This window comes from Symphalangus syndactylus, chromosome 19 (assembly GCF_028878055.3).
Source record: "Symphalangus syndactylus isolate Jambi chromosome 19, NHGRI_mSymSyn1-v2.1_pri, whole genome shotgun sequence".
Classification (NCBI taxonomy): domain Eukaryota; kingdom Metazoa; phylum Chordata; class Mammalia; order Primates; family Hylobatidae; genus Symphalangus; species Symphalangus syndactylus.
The window spans coordinates 18,036,518-18,052,480 of NC_072434.2; the positions used below are offsets into that span (position 1 = coordinate 18,036,518).

General features: G+C 52.5%; 2 protein-coding genes across 14 annotated transcripts in view; one reads left to right on the forward strand and one right to left on the reverse strand.

Annotated features, from left to right (window-relative positions):
* Positions 1 to 15,963, forward strand: part of RBBP5 (RB binding protein 5, histone lysine methyltransferase complex subunit) — a 216,952-nt gene that overhangs the window by 137,714 nt on the left and 63,275 nt on the right. The window lies entirely within an intron of this gene.
* Positions 1 to 15,963, reverse strand: part of NFASC (neurofascin) — a 195,875-nt gene that overhangs the window by 30,846 nt on the left and 149,066 nt on the right. For 3 of the 13 annotated variants that reach the window (XM_055235344.1, XM_055235356.2, XM_055235350.2), the window contains 9 exons: positions 15,102 to 15,226; positions 14,172 to 14,216; positions 12,799 to 12,900; positions 12,309 to 12,506; positions 11,430 to 11,500; positions 9,852 to 10,074; positions 4,349 to 4,471; positions 3,083 to 3,256; positions 588 to 602 (listed from right to left, as the gene is read on the reverse strand). In XM_055235344.1, coding sequence (XP_055091319.1) covers positions 588 to 602; positions 3,083 to 3,256; positions 4,349 to 4,471; positions 9,852 to 10,074; positions 11,430 to 11,500; positions 12,309 to 12,506; positions 12,799 to 12,900; positions 14,172 to 14,216; positions 15,102 to 15,226 — 1,076 coding nt within the window. Of the gene's footprint in view, positions 1 to 587; positions 603 to 3,082; positions 3,257 to 4,348; positions 4,472 to 5,774; positions 5,980 to 7,742; positions 7,859 to 9,851; positions 10,075 to 11,429; positions 11,501 to 12,308; positions 12,507 to 12,798; positions 12,901 to 14,171; positions 14,217 to 14,834; positions 15,227 to 15,963 lie in introns of those variants that run through there. The other 10 variants (XM_055235343.1, XM_055235346.1, XM_055235347.1 and 7 more) reach the window with 7 other exon arrangements.

The following is a 15,963-nucleotide window of genomic DNA, read 5'->3' on the forward strand; positions in this document are numbered from 1 at the left end:
GACTCCAGGAACTGGAGCACCTGGCCCTATCCATGGACATGCTTGCTTGTTCTCACTAAGCAGAGCCCGTGGTGGCTGGCAGAGCCGGTGCTGGGCCCCCATGCAGCATGCGAAGCCGGCATGCACAGTGTGCTCACCCTTTCAGGAGATGGCAGCCCCACCAGGAGCCAGCTGTCCCTGCTCCTACTGCAGTGCGCCTTCTAGGGCCACAGCTGGGGACACTGCTCTGAGCTGTCAAGCCCAGGCAAGGGCTCAGGTGGTTAACGGGAAGTAATCTACTCAGTGTCAGAATCAAACTGCAGCTCCAGAGAGCAGGTCAGGGCCGGTGTGTGTGGGACCCCTGCTGAGCCATTCTCCTTCTCAGCAGGGGGCAAATAGTTTGGGAAGGGGGGAAAGCCGGCTTGCTCTCCTCTGGTCCCATCCTCCACACACAGCCCTCTTGACAGTCTGGCTTCCCAACCACTGAAAGGGTGAGTCTGGAGCATGCTTTCAGCCTGAGCCTCTCCCTCCTTGTCCGCCCTGGCTGGGCTGGGCTCCGCCTGCACTGCCCCATGCCATGCCCATTACCTCCACTGCTGGTACGGTACCTGCGGTTGGAGTAGCTTCAGAACACAGCGCCCAAGATGGCCAGACAGAGGGAGAAAGGATGGAAAAGGGAAGAGAAAACAGAGCACAAGTGAGACCACAGGACAAGCAAAGCAGAGAAGGTTCCAGCCCAAACCTTATGCAGACGGCGTGGCCAGGTGCTGGCTGCTGGCCTGAGGATGCCAACTGGCATTCAGGGTTCACGGTCAACTCCACCTGAGTCAGGCATGTTCCTACAGAAACCCTTCCACCTGGGCCTTGGAGACCTTTCTAACCACTGTTTCTACCTCGATTCAAGGACTGGACATCTAAGAGGTGGCTGCAGGGACAGTCCACTCAGAGCATTATGTTCCCAGCTCTGTCCTCAATAGCATGTCCTGCTCTGGCTAGGTTGGCATGACTTTGAGCAGGCTGGGTGACCCTCCATGATGCCAGGAATTGAGGGGATAAGGAGTAGGTGGTGTGGGAGGACACCAACTCCAGTCAAAAGGATGATTCCTGTCTTTGGGGGAAGATGCTGAGTAGTGGGATGGATAGGAGAGAGGGAGCGTGTTCAGCTGCACCTGCTCCACACCATCGCAACCTTGGAAGGCGGGAACTTTGAAGGATGGAGCCTGGAGCTCCTCTCCTGGTATCCCATCACTCCAATTCTTCCCCTCCAGTTGGACTTTATGAAGTTAGAAACCCAAATTTGGACTGAGAGCCCTTTCTTTTTTCTTTCTTTCTTTTTCTTTTTTTTTTGGACTGAGAGCCCTAAGTGAAATTCTTGAATTTTCTGCAAAGCCCTAAGTTAAGAAAAAAGCCTCTATTTGTCCTATAGTTCCCTGGGGCTACAGAACATTCTCTGTGGTGGTTACTGAGGCTGGACAATAGGGCTTTGTTTAACTGATGTTCTGTATTGGGGTGCACATAGGGAGGGAAGAAGGGGCTCTCTTTATCTATCTACTTGCAGAATTGAGTAATCAAGAAAGTGCATCATGGCCTGGCCTGGCCTTTAGTGACAGACACACATCAGCCACTAACCTAAGTCCCCCTGCCCTAATAAACTTCCCGAGCGTGCAGGGGCTTGGGAGAGTGCAGAAGAGCACAGCAGGAGGGAGAGCCGGTTGTGTGACTCACTCCTGGTTTCTGAGACCAGAGAGGGATGCAGAGCGGGCTGTCAGCCTTTCTCTGCTTCTGCCTGGCCCCTCTTCTCCCACCTCAGTGCTGGTCTGCTGGCTAGAGTGGTTGGCTGGGGAAGGATGTGGGCAGCTTGTGAAGCTGCCTGAGATCCCGGGGTGACGCAGCGGGCCTGGTAGCCCCCAGAGAAGGCAGCACTGATGCTCTCCTGGAATGCGGGTAGGGGTGGTATTCAGGAGACCCCATCTGGCCCTGGGCCAGGCCGCGGGACCTGACCCTTCTGTGGAAAGCACCAGACACAATGACTTGTCAGCTTCCAGGGTGCCCACTCACATCACCTCTTCTCTGGAGTCTTCCCGTGAAGACTGAATCCCCTTCTCTGCCCAGCCACTGCGCCCCCTCATTTAGACATGCAATTAGATATTCTTATAGATGGCTCCCCCTCTAGATGGTGTGAGCTTCTTACTACCTTTGTATATCCCTTGTGTGTGGCAGTGTCTGGCACCTCACATTGTGGGTGCTCAAGAAATGGCTGTTGAATAGACCGTTGTATCTCTGGAGACACACAGGGGTCCCCAGCCTTTCCCAGGGGGTGTGCCAGTATTGAGGCTTTTGCAGCCTTGCCTCCTCGAGAGGTCCCAGACTGCACATTCCCCCACTGCCAGCGTGTGTATGGGTGAGCCTGGAGCACCCTCTAGTGGAGTCCTCAGGCAGGTGCAGCTCTGGTGGGGGATGAAATGCTGCCAGATGACGCCTGGACCCAGGAGATGAACTCATTTGCTCTTTGTGAAGCTGGCTTGGCAAATGGCTGTTTCCTAACTCCTCTTCCTCTCTGCAGCCTGACAATGCATCCAATTCAGGCTGCAAGGAAGGACCACATTCTCTGCTCTACTCATGATGCCAGTAAGCAGCGTCATCATAACGGTTTCCCCTACCTCCTTGAACCCATGTGCCTTCAAAGAAAGAAGATTGTCCCCAGAGCCCTCATGGGGGCACTCACAATCATATTCCTGCCTCCCTCAAGAGGTGAACACTCACTGTTCTTTGGAGTTCATTATGATTTCTCTCATTTCTCAACTCATGCTCTCTTCCTTATTCCTCTACAAGAAGGAAAGATGGTAGATGTCAAGTGACTGAGCAAGTCAGGGCAAGTGGGGACTCAGGTGTGACCACAGTGGTCCAAGGAGAGCTGAGCTCCAGATGCAATGCCAGCACCTACCTCTCACACATAAGATGGGTTCTTACCTACTGAGGGCTTGAGGACTTGCAAGTCTCATTTCCTCTCCATCCCAGGCAGCCAGCTACAGATCTCAGTGTTTCTCTAGGCCTCTGAATTAGCTGGGACCTTTTACCCCAGGGGCTGCCGCGATGTACCTACCTTCATTCGGGGGTGCTGGTGACTCCTCTGTGACGGCTTCCCCAGAGCCCACCTGCGTCCTGGCGCTGAGGGTAAAGCGGTAGCGTGACACGGGGTCTGTTCTTTGCACCGTGAACTTGGTCTGATTGGGAGATAAGTTTTCCACTATCTGCTTTCCTACTTTGGTCCCGTTAACTGGGGAGAGAGAGGTAAGTGGAATTAAACTTTAGCAACAGTTATTGATGGGTTATATAATCTGCAAGCTGGAGGGAGAACACCTTCCTGACTTTGCTGGAAAGGGAAATGATGGCACCTGCCTGGTGATCTTAAAGGCTTGGTTCAAAGGCAGAGTGCTGGGCAAGAACTCCCTCCGGGCTCTTTGATGACACCCAGGGCTAATCCTTCTTCACTGATCCTGTTGTCTCTAGCTCACTGCAGAGTTATGTGGCTGATTCAGAAAGATTCCGTTTATATTCTTAAGCCCTTTCAACAGGGACAAAACTCTTCACTTTCTTTCTTCCTTTCAAACAGAACTAGGACAACGCCACTAGGCCTTTTGATTCTTAATGCCTCCTTTGTAAAATGCCTATTAAATGGACCTCAAAGGGTGAAAGGGTCTGGTTCAGAGATCAATTCAGAACAGCATACAAGCACACAGTGGGCTATTAAAATTGCTAACAACACAACATTTGGCTTTTTGAGTTTCCTAACGAGGTATGTTACCTACTTTTGAAGGCCTAAAGTGTTTCAAATGTAATAGCACTCCTGTCCCTGCATGGTGATGCTGAACTCTTGAGGTGGGGTCTTTACAACCCAGGCTCCCGATTCAGGTCACCCCCCAGTCACCAGGCAGCTCTACATGCAGCTGCCTTATCGTAAATGACATCTTGTCAAGGGGTGTCCTGACTGTGGACTCCTGTGAGTATACTATCTACCCCATCAGGTGGAAGTTCCAGAGCCTGAGGAACTCTCTCTCCTAGACTCTGTATATGTTGAAGACTACAAAAGATCCCTAAAGGCATGGCTATCTCCCTCATTAGACTGGAGTTCCCTTTGTCTCATCAGTGAGACTAGAAGCTCCCTGCAGGCAGAACTACGTAAGGAGAGCAGGGATTGAGTCCCATCTGCCTCCCCTAATCCTATTGGGAACTGTTTTGTTGGCCCCTCCATCCCTCCACAATGCCATCTGCACCCACAGGCTTTCTACCTTGAGTCCTTAGGAAAAGTGGTGAGAATGGGGTTTCTGGTTACCAGATTATCTAAGAGAAAGGGAAGGGCAGAACGTACAGGCCACGTATTTGAGAGTGTATCCAATCATGATCCCATTTGGATGCTCTGGATGATCCCATTCCAGGTTGATTGTCTCCAGGTTGGGCTGCCGGACTCGGAAACGCCTGGGGGCACTGGGTACTTGGGGAAGGAGGAGAGAGCAGGGGAGATGAGGGGGAGGGGGAAGGGAGGATGAGGAAAACACAGAAAACAAAGCACAAGTATGAAGGCATTGACCTCTGGACAACCCCCACGCTGGACACTGCTAAACGGAAGCCTGGGAGAACCGTGAGATGACCGGAGCCCATTGCCCCATCCAGGATGCCATTTCCTCCAGGTCTGAGGACAAACATAGCTCAGACTCTGCTATTTAAGAGAGGAAGAAGTAAATCAGGTTTTCTTCTAGCAACTACCCTGGATTCAGCACATGTTAGGCTCTGATTCTGCAAAGATACCTCTAAATTGGGCAGAGCCATTCCTAGGTAGAGAACCACTTACAGCTGTTTTGTACAGAGGCTGCAGTTCCCTATCCTCAGACAAGGATTCTCATCACTGGGTCCAGGCAGCAGGCCCAGGCTTCTGAGCTGAGAATGTTGGGTTCAGGGGTAAGGAGACAGAAAGCCAGGGTGGAACATCCGGAAGAGGTGGGAGGGCGGGAGTGTTGGGGAGAGGCCAATGATGAAAACCAAACCAAGGGGAGGGAAAGACAGGGATAAAGAGAACAAGAGGGAAGAACAGAGGACAGGAGGAAGAGAAGAGGAAAAATGGGGAAAATAACAATTAAAGAGGGAGGGAAGAGAAACGGAGGAGGATGAAACAGATGCAAGGCAGATAAAAGAAGACTGGCAAGAACAAGGAGATGAACCAGGAACTTTGCAGTCATCTGTTAATTCATGAACTTGAATTTATGTGAAACAAAAAATAGGGATTTTGACCGCAGGGCCATGTGAAACCACGGGCCTGCAGAAGGCGGGGCTATACTTGGGTATCCCTCTGCAGAGCCACCGCACACACAGGCCGACTATTTCAGTGACGGCTTCTTGAGAACGTGGGGGGAGAACCGTGAAGGTGTTGGGTGCTGGCAAACAAATCAGATGGTTCCAGGCAGTCAGGATGGACGTGCTGCCTTCTGCCTCGGAAGGTGGTGAGGCGGCCCAGGCGCCCACCGTGCCCTCGGGGATCAGTCTGCATCACCCGTCTGGAATTGTGTCAGCAGACCTCACAGGTCTTCTCTTGAGATACAACCTCCTGGCAGGGCAGGTCACCTTGGTGATGGTGCTCTAGGAATGGCTGTAGTGGCTCAGCTTGCAGGTCATCCACTCCTGGAGGCCTCGCAGAAGTCGCCTTGTGCCATCCATGCCGAGCCACGCTGGAGTTTCTCCAGGCCCGAGGTGTGTGCCACCCTTCTCCTGCCCCACCCTGAAGAGCTGCAGGCCAGACCTACCTCCTTCCGGGGTGGTGAACTCCTTGGTCTCACTGCGAGGCCCATCACCTCTCCCATTGACCACAACCATCTCCAGCTTGTAGTTACTGTAGGGGAAGAGGCGGGACACCACGCCACGGAGGCGGTCACCAGGGAAGCTGGCTTGCTGTCTCTTCTGAGACACCCACAGATTCTTCAGCAAGCTGCTCTCCCTCCAGTAGTAGGCCTTCGGGACAGAGGCAGGCTGGTGAGGGGTCAGGCAGGCAGGGCCGGGTTAGTTGTTAGTGGTGGTGGTAGTGACCGGTCTTTCCTTTGCTTGCTACGGCCTCCAAGTCCCAAATGACCTCATCAGTCCTATCCAGGCTGAGGAAGCAGCCTTTTAATCCCCACTCATTAGCCACTCATGAACATGACTTTATATTAAACAAGAAATAAGGGTTTTGGTTCCAATTATTTTCGGATCCATGCCACGTCTTTGGGGAATGAGCAAGTTGGCCAAACTTACATCTGAGCTGCTCCATCATGAGACTGATTTCCAAGGTGGGTACCAGGTTGCTCAGGGAGTCCGTGCCAGAACCAAAAATAGTGAGCCAAGGGTCCAGGCATGGAAAGCTCCACTCTGTGCTCAAAGACCACATCACCTTGAATTGGATTAGTATGGTTTAGATTGACGGCAGGCAGCAGTTGAAAGGTAGCAAGTTACCCCCGGAAGTCTGAATATGAGAAAGGGTTGATTTAATCCTTTGAAGTAAAATGATTTCTTTACATATTGTTGGAAGACCTTTAGGGATGAGACAGTCACATGTCCAAGTCAGTGGGATGCCAGGCTGCATGACAGCAGAGCTTGGATGGGAAGGGACAGCTATGGAAGATGGTGGTGTTGGAGGGGACGGTGGAATGAGTTTGGGCAACGTGAGGTCTCTAATTAGCAGTGGGTAAGAAGCCACAGGTCAGGTGGCCACGCCAGTGTCTCCCAGGCTGCCTGTGGCAAGGTAGGAAGGAGTCCAGACTTAGAGGGGGACCCATGGGGAAGCTTTAGCCAGAAATATCTCTAAGCAAGTAGGTTAAGAGTGCAAGTCAACTGTGGGGAAGAGCTCATTCAAGTGTACACATCACGTTGCCTTCTTTCCCCTACTGGCCAAATTCATTTCCCGGGAGGAGACTAGCCTCTCCTGCTCTGCCTCCAACTGTCCATCAGCCAAATCTTGATGACCCCGGAGGCCACAGGATCTGCATTAATCACAGTTACTGCCTCCCTCACTTTCCAGCCAACTTTTAATTAGTGCTACTCAGAAGGGAGTGCCGTGTATACCCTGGGTGCTCTCTCTCTTCTTCCCATCTGAGCTCACCCTTTTGAAGAGGATGGACAATTGAGCAGAAACTGCTCTCAGGCAGGGAGGACCAAGAGAAGCCAAGGGCCTTGACAGTCCATATACTGGGTTATCTGGAGTTGGCTGTGACAACAGGGAGGGCATTTGCATGCTTTCAGTGGCTTTGCCTGTTAGTTGTGGCTTAGGAGATAAGGAGCCCAGTAGGGGCCATTGGGAGAGGGGAGGGGAGTAGCTCAGCGGTGCCTCAACACTGCTCTGAAGATACATGTGTGCCCACTCATGCATGTATTCCAAATGCAATGTGCTATGCAACACCAACCCAAACCCACCACCTTTCACGTGATTTTCTGCTGAGCAGAATCTCTCAGCATATCTGCTGGACACATCTGGGTGTGTATATATATATATATATATGTACACACACATATATATATACACACACATATACATATATATATATACACACATATATATATATAATTTTTTTTTCTGGGTATATTTTTGAACATCTAACCCTAGACATTATCTTCTTGAGTCAACTCTGGATTCAATAAATATCCCTAAGATTTCTTTCAAATATCTTATGCCCCGCATTTGCTACCCCTGGCCCTGGTTAGTGAGCTGGGTGGTTAGGTGAGTCCGGAGCTGGCTTCCTCACTCGGTACTCTCTGAGCTGGCCCTGGACCGTGTCGGAGTAGACGCGGTTCCACTGAAGGCTGATGGCTGTGCTGTTCATGACTCGGACTTTAACTTCAGTGGGCGCAGCCCTGGGATCTGCAATGTGTCGGGACAGAGAGCTGGTTATGCAGGCAGGACTCTACAGTTGCTTCTGACTTGTTCTCTGCTCGCCTGTACCTGCACTCCACTCAACACTGGGCATTCCATGAGGGCAGGGGCCATGTCTCCTCCATCAGACAGTACTTGAAAAAGTGGTGGGGAAGGCTCAGGACAAAAGGGTGGCAGTCCAGGTGGAAGAGACTCCACCTACATGTTTAGAGGGCAGTCATTTGCCCCCTCTGTGCTGGGTAGTTTCCGTCTGCCCCTTTGTTTTGTCCTCCACCCTTCCTCACCCTGCTCTGTGTCCTGGGGAGCTGCCCTCGCTGGACCTTATCAGTGGGGTTCCCTTGTTCTCAGGCTTCCAGATGGGTTTAACCAATAGCAGGTGCCAACAGGAGGCTCCAGGGCAGGAGGAGAGGAAGGGTGGGTATCAATTCCCCTGGGTTCCTCTTTGCTGGGCTACAGGTTGACAGCCTTGTACTCTTCTGCCTAAGGCCATGGCTCCTGAGGGCGGTCCTTGCTGGCTGTGGACTCATCTATCCCCGTCCATGGAGGCTCACAGTGGTATAATGGCTTCCTGCTGCTGCCAGCCTTTAAGGTGGATCACATATCTTGCCGTTTTCCCTCCAACTCTGTCCACATGTTATAAATAGTTCCTTTTGAGAGTGCATCTGTTTCCTGGCAGGAAACATTACCCATAGGTTGAAGATGCCCTAATCTAGTTCAGGAAGTGATTCTGACCCTGCGACTACCTGGAAAGGGAAGGCCCCTCCCTCCCCCATAACTGACTCTTGTCCCTGTTTTCTCCACTCTGCTGCAAAAGCAGCTCTGCCTTGTCCCCTCTAATCCATCAGAGCATGGGCTGCAGGGTAGAAGCATGCCACGGAAACTGTGGGCTGGTCCATAAAATCCATGACCAGATGCCACCCTTTCTGCACTTACCATCCAGTAGTCCCATCGGGCTCCTGTCTTAAGTGCCCGCCACCATGGAGGTGAGGAGTGGAATGGACAGAGGACCCGCTGACCCTCTCTGCTCATCTCCCTTGTGAGACCAATACATAATCACCTCTGGGAAAGTGGGGCCCAGGGCCCAGCCCTCCCTTCCTCCATCTCTCTGTTAGGAACGCCACTGGCCCTACTCTTGACTGCTCCTTCTAAGTTCCCCCCACTCAAGACTGTCCCTCCTCCTTCCTTCTGCCCACTCCATCCACCTACATGATCTCTTCTTTGATCAGACTCAGACCCAACAGGGCGGAGGAGGGGACTCCCCGACACCCCTGCTTTGTTTAGCAGCCTACAGGATTGATGTGCTGCGGATAGAGAGGCCACCACTGTCTGGGAAGCCAGGCATATATGTCCATGGATATGACCAGAATCTTGTTGTTTTACCAGGGGCCAGCCCCCAAAGACCTTCTCTTTCTGTGCTCAGTTCCCAGGGCTGGGAGCCGCAGCGGGAGCACCAGGAGGGGCTGGTCTGGGGTGCTCCTGTCTGGTGCTGAGGAGGCCTCTTGATCCCTCAAGGCTTCCCGGGGGGAAGCTCTGGCCTGCTGCCCTGCTTCCTATGGAGGTGTCTAATTATAGCTCTTTAGGAGGGGCGGTCCTGATGTTTTTTCTTGGTACTAGCATGGCTTAGCAGTAAGGCAGACTGCCAGGGGATCGGAAGACCTGGGCTCTGTTCTCAAGACTGACATTGATGAGTATGGAACACTGCTGAGGGTTTTCCCTTTTTGGGCCTCAATTTTCACATCTGTGAAATGAGAGTTCTGGACTGGGTGATGACATTCAGTAATTCCAACTACGTTCGGATGATGATATTTCCACTTCCGACATTACTGAGTGCCTGTCTGCTCTAGGTCACTACAGGACATTTTTCCTTCCTGGGACCTGGCTGTCCTCCCATACCCACCCCAAGGTTCCTGGCCTGTGAGTGTGGCCTCGTGCGACCTAGCCACAAGGGTCGTAGTCAGGGGACGGTGAGGAGACTACTCACAATCTTCTCCGGAGTAACCGATGACGGACTCTGGCTCAGGGCCCTTCCCGAAGTCATTTTCAGCCTGGACTCGGATCTCATAGGGCACGTAGACCGGGGTCTGCCCCACCACGTAGCGAGAGCCCCACACTGTGACATTGTTCCAGGCCTCTCGAGTCTCTCTCCGCCTCCACTTGACAATGTAGCGCAGGTTGGGGCCGAAGGCCGAGGTGGCATTCATGGGCTGGGCAGAGGGACAGACAGGCTGGGGAGGCTGCCAGAGACGGGCCCAGATCCACCCACAGCTTGCCCTCTCTTGCTGTGCCAGGCATCCCTTCCAGATGTGCCCAACATCGGCCTCCCCCTTGCAGGGTAGGGGAGACCACATCCCCCACCGCAGTGAGTCCCCCAAAAGCCCAAGGTCCTGTGAACCCAGCAGCATGCAGATTTTCTGTGACAAAGGCTTCGCCTGAGACCCAGTTACTCTGACTCTGAGAGCCATACACATTTGCAGGTGGAAAGGTTTTATTTTCAACAAAACTCCTTGCTGTGACGGGGAAACAACAGAGCAAAATATAGACAATGAGGTAAACTTCTCTAAAGTCAGAAGAAATGAATTGTGGTTAACCACAGCATGGCTCCTGCTAATGAACTCAAAATTCCAGAATGGACTTTAGTTCTACCGAATTTGTGTGTGTCTGTCCTGTCCTTCCCAAGAGGTCAGAGTTCTTTAAACATGGGTGTGATTCTGCTCTTTATTTTCTAAGGGCCTGGCCCAGGAATCAGTCCTCTGGGAGCCTGCTATACAGAGCCATAGACCAGGGTCCTGAATCTGGGCTCAGCCCAGCTGCTGTTGCCCTGTTTGGCCAAGGCTGCTGTGGGAGCAGCCTTCAGAAAGACAGGGAAGGTCATGATCCCAAACACTGCATCTCCCAGTTTCCATTACTCATGGCAGAAGCTCAGAAATGTTAATATTTCAGTGGCTGTGTTTGCATTCTCAGACTGGGAAGTGGTTTGGGAAAAAAGTCATTTTGAGACCACATACTCCAGTTTTGGTTTGCAAAGTGTAGTCAGTGAGCCAGCATGAAGATGGGATTTTATAAGACCAGAGAGAGTCTTTGGAATGACCGAGTCCATTCTCTGACCAAAAGAAAGCCTGTACTGGACACATCTCAGATGTTGGTCTCTCCCCAGCTCCTACAAATCTCCAGTGAAAGGGCCCTAGAACACACCAAAACTTGGTTTGGTGTTGTGCTTAGATCTTTTCTAAAGTCTAACCCCAGTCCCTCCTCCTTCAAGAGAAGTCTGCTTGATTTTGCTGCCTCCTCTATGCGTTTTGCTAGACTGGCAGTCAGTGGACCCTGGTCCCCTCTGCTCCCGTCTCCTCTCTGAAATCTTACACTTAGACATTTGTCCTGTTTGGCTTCTGGATGCCCAACTCAGAAAGGAGCTTGGTTTCTCAAAGAAGAATGGCCACCAAGACCAGCCAGAGAGTCTGAACCACACCGTGGCCTCGTAGTGTTGGGGCATCAAGGGAGAGGGGCTCCCGGTGCACGCAGCAAGGTGAGCTGCTCCACTGGGGCTGGGAGGGCCTCTTACCGTCCACGTGATCTCCATGTTGTTCTTTCTGGTCCCCTCTCCCTTCACATCACCAGGATTGGACTCGGGGGCTGGAACCCAAACAGACACAGGTTCAAGTCCAATTTGTGCTTTTCCAGGGCAAGGTAAGGAACCTTCCTCTGTCCTACCTGATGAGTCTGTTCTATGCTCTGTCTTTCCTCAGCATCTATGTACACGCTGGGTCTGGTGTGTAAATGAACTTATTCTGTGCATGATGTGCCTTTTGAGCTGAGATTTAAACTCCCAGAGCAGGGCTAATTTCTTCTGAATTTTAATCCTTTACCAGACAGCATTTATCATAAGGCTTTCCACACTGTGGGTGGTCAGTAAGCCAACTCAATGTGGATTAGCTCCTTTGTGGATTATCCACTAAATGTGTTTCATACCAGACTGGCTTATCCCTGGCATTTAACATTTTTTTGGGCAGCATCTCTACCCTCTATGAGCTGGTGTGATTTCAGAAATCCAAATATTACCCAAGAGTGTTAGGAAAAGAAATCTGATGTAATACCAATTTATGTATTTCTCACACTGAATTATGTATTTCTGCTGTACCTCTTTGCCATAGCTCTCCCCTTTAAGGCAGATAATCAAGAATTACTAACAATAAAAATGGAAGTTAGCATTTATCATGTGCTTACTACATGCCAGGCATCATAGTAAGTACCTGACACACATTCTCAAATGTTCACAACAGCTCTGTGATGTAGGTGTTATTATTACTCTCTGCTTCACAGATGAGGCCAGGCCTTGGAGAGTTAAGTAACCTAAGTTCACATGGCTGGGAATGGGGGGATCTCAGTGTGAGTTTGGGGTGCGGGGTTCCGGAGCCTTCTCTGGCAGCCGTCGGGTACTCACGTGCTCCACTGGTTCGGTAGCGCTCGGACGGGAGGCTGGGGTGGCTGCTCCCAACCTCGTTGATGGCAATGACACGGAACTGGTAGTTGACATACGGGGACAGCCGGAGGACGGCTGAGTTAACGCTGCCGGGGTACTTGGAATGGTCATGCCAGACCCCAGGTTGGAACTGGTCTTCTTCAAACTGGACGACATAGTCTGAGTGGGCAAGGAAAACAGAGCTGTTTCGGGAGCTCAGTTAGCAGTGGTCTTCTTTAAAAGCACTTCCTTCTTGGCTTCCATTGATCTTTATAATCTCTCTCACACAAAGGCACAGGGAGAATTCTTCCCAAGGCACAGGAAGAGACACCAAGCCCTCTGTACATTCTGAGGATAGCCCAGGACACACATCAAGCGAGGCAGAAGTGGGGCTGGAAACCAGGAAAGGCCTTCGGTTTAAGGGTGTTGCCATCCCTCTTTTCCAGCTTTGGGGAGCAGGGCCCTCAGCTACCTGTGATGGGACTGTTGTTAGCATCCCCGGGGATCCAGGTCAGCCGCACGCTCCTCTCTGCCAGGTCGGTCAGCTCCAGGTCCCGGGGCCGGTCTGGCCGTCCTGGTGGCAGAAGACACCACGCAGGGCTTCTGAGTTAGAGCAGGTCCACCCTCGTGATGGCCCTAGCCCTGGACAGCTCCCTGATGGGCTTAGGTCTTTGCTACCAGCTGGATCCAACCCCAGCCTGCCCTAAGGGGTGAGCACAGGGACCACTCCCTTCCCACAGGGGCCCAAGGGAAAACAAAGAGACTCCTGAAATCCCAGCCCCTGCCCCCCATCCCCCGCCTCCCACCAAAGAATATCAATGGGTGTGAAACAAGGAAATAAAGGGGCTTATGCAGACAGAACTGGGACCAATGCCATCCCGTCTTGGTGGATCTTCTGAGAGTGCAAGCATTCAGGAATGCCACCCGTCATCAGACCCATGCTCACGACACTTAGGAACGCTGATGAGGGAGTGTGGGATTCTGTCCCATTTTCTCACATTAATTGTCCTCTACCCTGTGTGCCAAGGCTCTGAGGAGATGGGAGCCCAGGAGAGGGCTTGGCCTGCTGAATAGGGCAGATGGGTTAGGGGAGTGGGGGCAACAAAGAGAGGGGACCAGACCAGGGAGGAGATGGAGACTTGGTCTAGGCATTTCACTGATGGACAGCAGGACAGGAGCCTAGCAGGCTTGCGAACAGGGGTGAAGGCAGCACCTTTTTTAGGGCATGAATCTCACTGGGACTGCTTTAGTGGGTCTAAGTGCCATCCTGGCCTGGGATAAAGACATCTGGCTACTGAGTGGTAGGGGTAGGCAAGATTTTCTCTCCATCTTGACTCCCTGAACCAGGTATTTCCATCTTTCAGATGGTCACTAGAAGGACTTGGAAGGCGAGTCCCACAGGCCCACGTTCACGTGTGTGTGGCATGTGCGTGTACATGGTAAATGGATAGAAAGCAGTAGATGCAGGGAGGCTGAACAATGAGTTTCCAGGTGATGTGAAGGGAGCAGGCTTTTGCATTCCCTGCAAACAGGACCTGAAAGACTGCTGGGAGGACAGGCCACCCTGAGGGAGCGGTGAGTGTGGCTGGAGGCAAGGATGGGGTAAAACAGCAGCCGAGAACTTCCAAGCTCACCCTGTAAGGAGCAGGAAGCCCAGCCTAGGGCCGTGCCCTGGGCTTGGGGAGGTGGACGTGGGCAACTGAAAGGAGGTCCCATGTAGCCAGCAGTGCTGCCCACAAACCTACACACTGTCACCCCTTCCCAAAGCGGCTTCCTTCTCCCAGACTCCACACCCTGGGTGCCGAGAGAGGGCACTGGAAGGGGACTGTGATTAGTGGGAATTACCTTTGGGAAGGGCAGCCAAACGGTTAGTTGGAGTGGCCTGATCAGCTGCAAAGGTAAGATGGGTTATCCAGGTTAGCAGGTTATCCAGCGTTAAAAGTGTTCTAGAAGGATGGGGGTCGGCAGCCGAGGCTTAAACAGCTGCCCCTGGGCTGAGGTGTTCTAGGCAGGGCTGTCCCCCGTCCTTCCATGGGGAATTCCCTACCCTTACAGAGGCCATCTGTGTTTCCTCCACAGCTGGGGGCGGCACCTCTGTTTCCTTCCCATCCCAATGTGACTATTGTGCCTGGGCCCACCCTCCCTGCAACTGTGCGTCTCCACTGCACCAATGTTAGTGGCAGTAGGGCACCCACAGGGAGGCAGAGGTGACAGAGGACCTGCTTCCCTGGAAGGGAGAGGCCTCCTTCCTCTTGGTTTGGGTTAGCTTAGTATTTACAGTCCAGCCTGGGTGCAGGACAGGAAGACACGGCATCATCTTGCTTAGCGCATAGCGCGTGATGAAATGCCACCAAAACCCAGGAATGGGGCAGGAGGGAAAGGAAGGCTGGTGGAGGTCATTGGAAGCACAAACACAAACTCAGTCTTGCTTTAAGGATGGATTGTTTTAATTGACTTAGTGGTAGAGTTAGCTGTAAGAAAGGTAAAACGATCATGACGAGAAACCCCTCTCCACTTTCTCTATATCACTCAGGCCCCTTTCAGTTGAGATGTGGGAAAGTTAATGACTCCACTCAGGAGGTAACCTGTCCAGCACAGCTTATTCTGAAACTGGAAGCTCCCTAACCTTGACATCACAAGGCAAGAAGACATCACCACGCCTGACCTGGCCATTGACTGCAGGCGCTGCCCTTGGAACTGTCCCGGGCCACTGCTTCTCTGGCTGCTGGGGAGGGGGTGGGGCTAGTCACTGCCAGGGTGAGCAGCAGCAGTTACCTAGCACGGTGAGGTAGGCCTTGGCCAGGTCTTGGTCTAGCTCGGTGCTGGCGACACACGTGTAACTGCCCTGGTCCCGCTCTGCCACACCAAAGATAGTCAGGGAGTCGTCTTCCTTCTTCATCCTGCAAAAGTAGCAAGGAGGGGTTGGGAGGAGGGGGTAGGGGAGTGCTCAGTGCTGCTCGTGTTTTCTCCCTGGAAGGGGCTCTCGAGTCAGGAGGGCAAGGGAAGCTCCTTCTGGGGGATATGAGGCTCCCTCTCAATGCTTTGACAGAGGCGAGGTCTTCACGGTCACCTGGAGCATTCATCATACTTGATGGAGGGGAACAGAGTGGGCGGAGCTCAAGTGGCCGTGAAGCACATTTGCCACCTTTGAATTCCGTACGTGTGCCTGCCTCTGTGCCTTTACTGTGCTGTGCACCCCTCCCAGGTTTGGGCACCAGGAGGTCCATGACCCCAAAGGCAGGTTGGTATCCCTTCTCCTTTCACACTTGTAGCTTTGTCTGTCTTCAGCCCAGACTTCTCTCCTCTGCACCCAGGCTCAGGCCAGCTTGACACCAAGCTCCTGGGAACTGTCTCCTATAGAGTGGGGAGGCCACAGAGCAGGATGGGGCTGTAGAGCTGTCAGCACTGAGTGCCAGAAGGTTTGCAGAGGGGAACACCCTCTGCAAAAAGTCAAATGATGGCTAGAAACCGCTGGTACCATGTCCAACTGCAGGGCCCTGCACAACTTTGCTCCCCCGAGATGGAAGAAGGTAAAGCAAAGTGAGCCCTGGGGAGGGAGGCTCGGAACAGCAGTTCTCAACCCTGATGCACATTGGAACCCCCAAGGGGACTTTAAACACTGCCAGTGTCCTAAGTC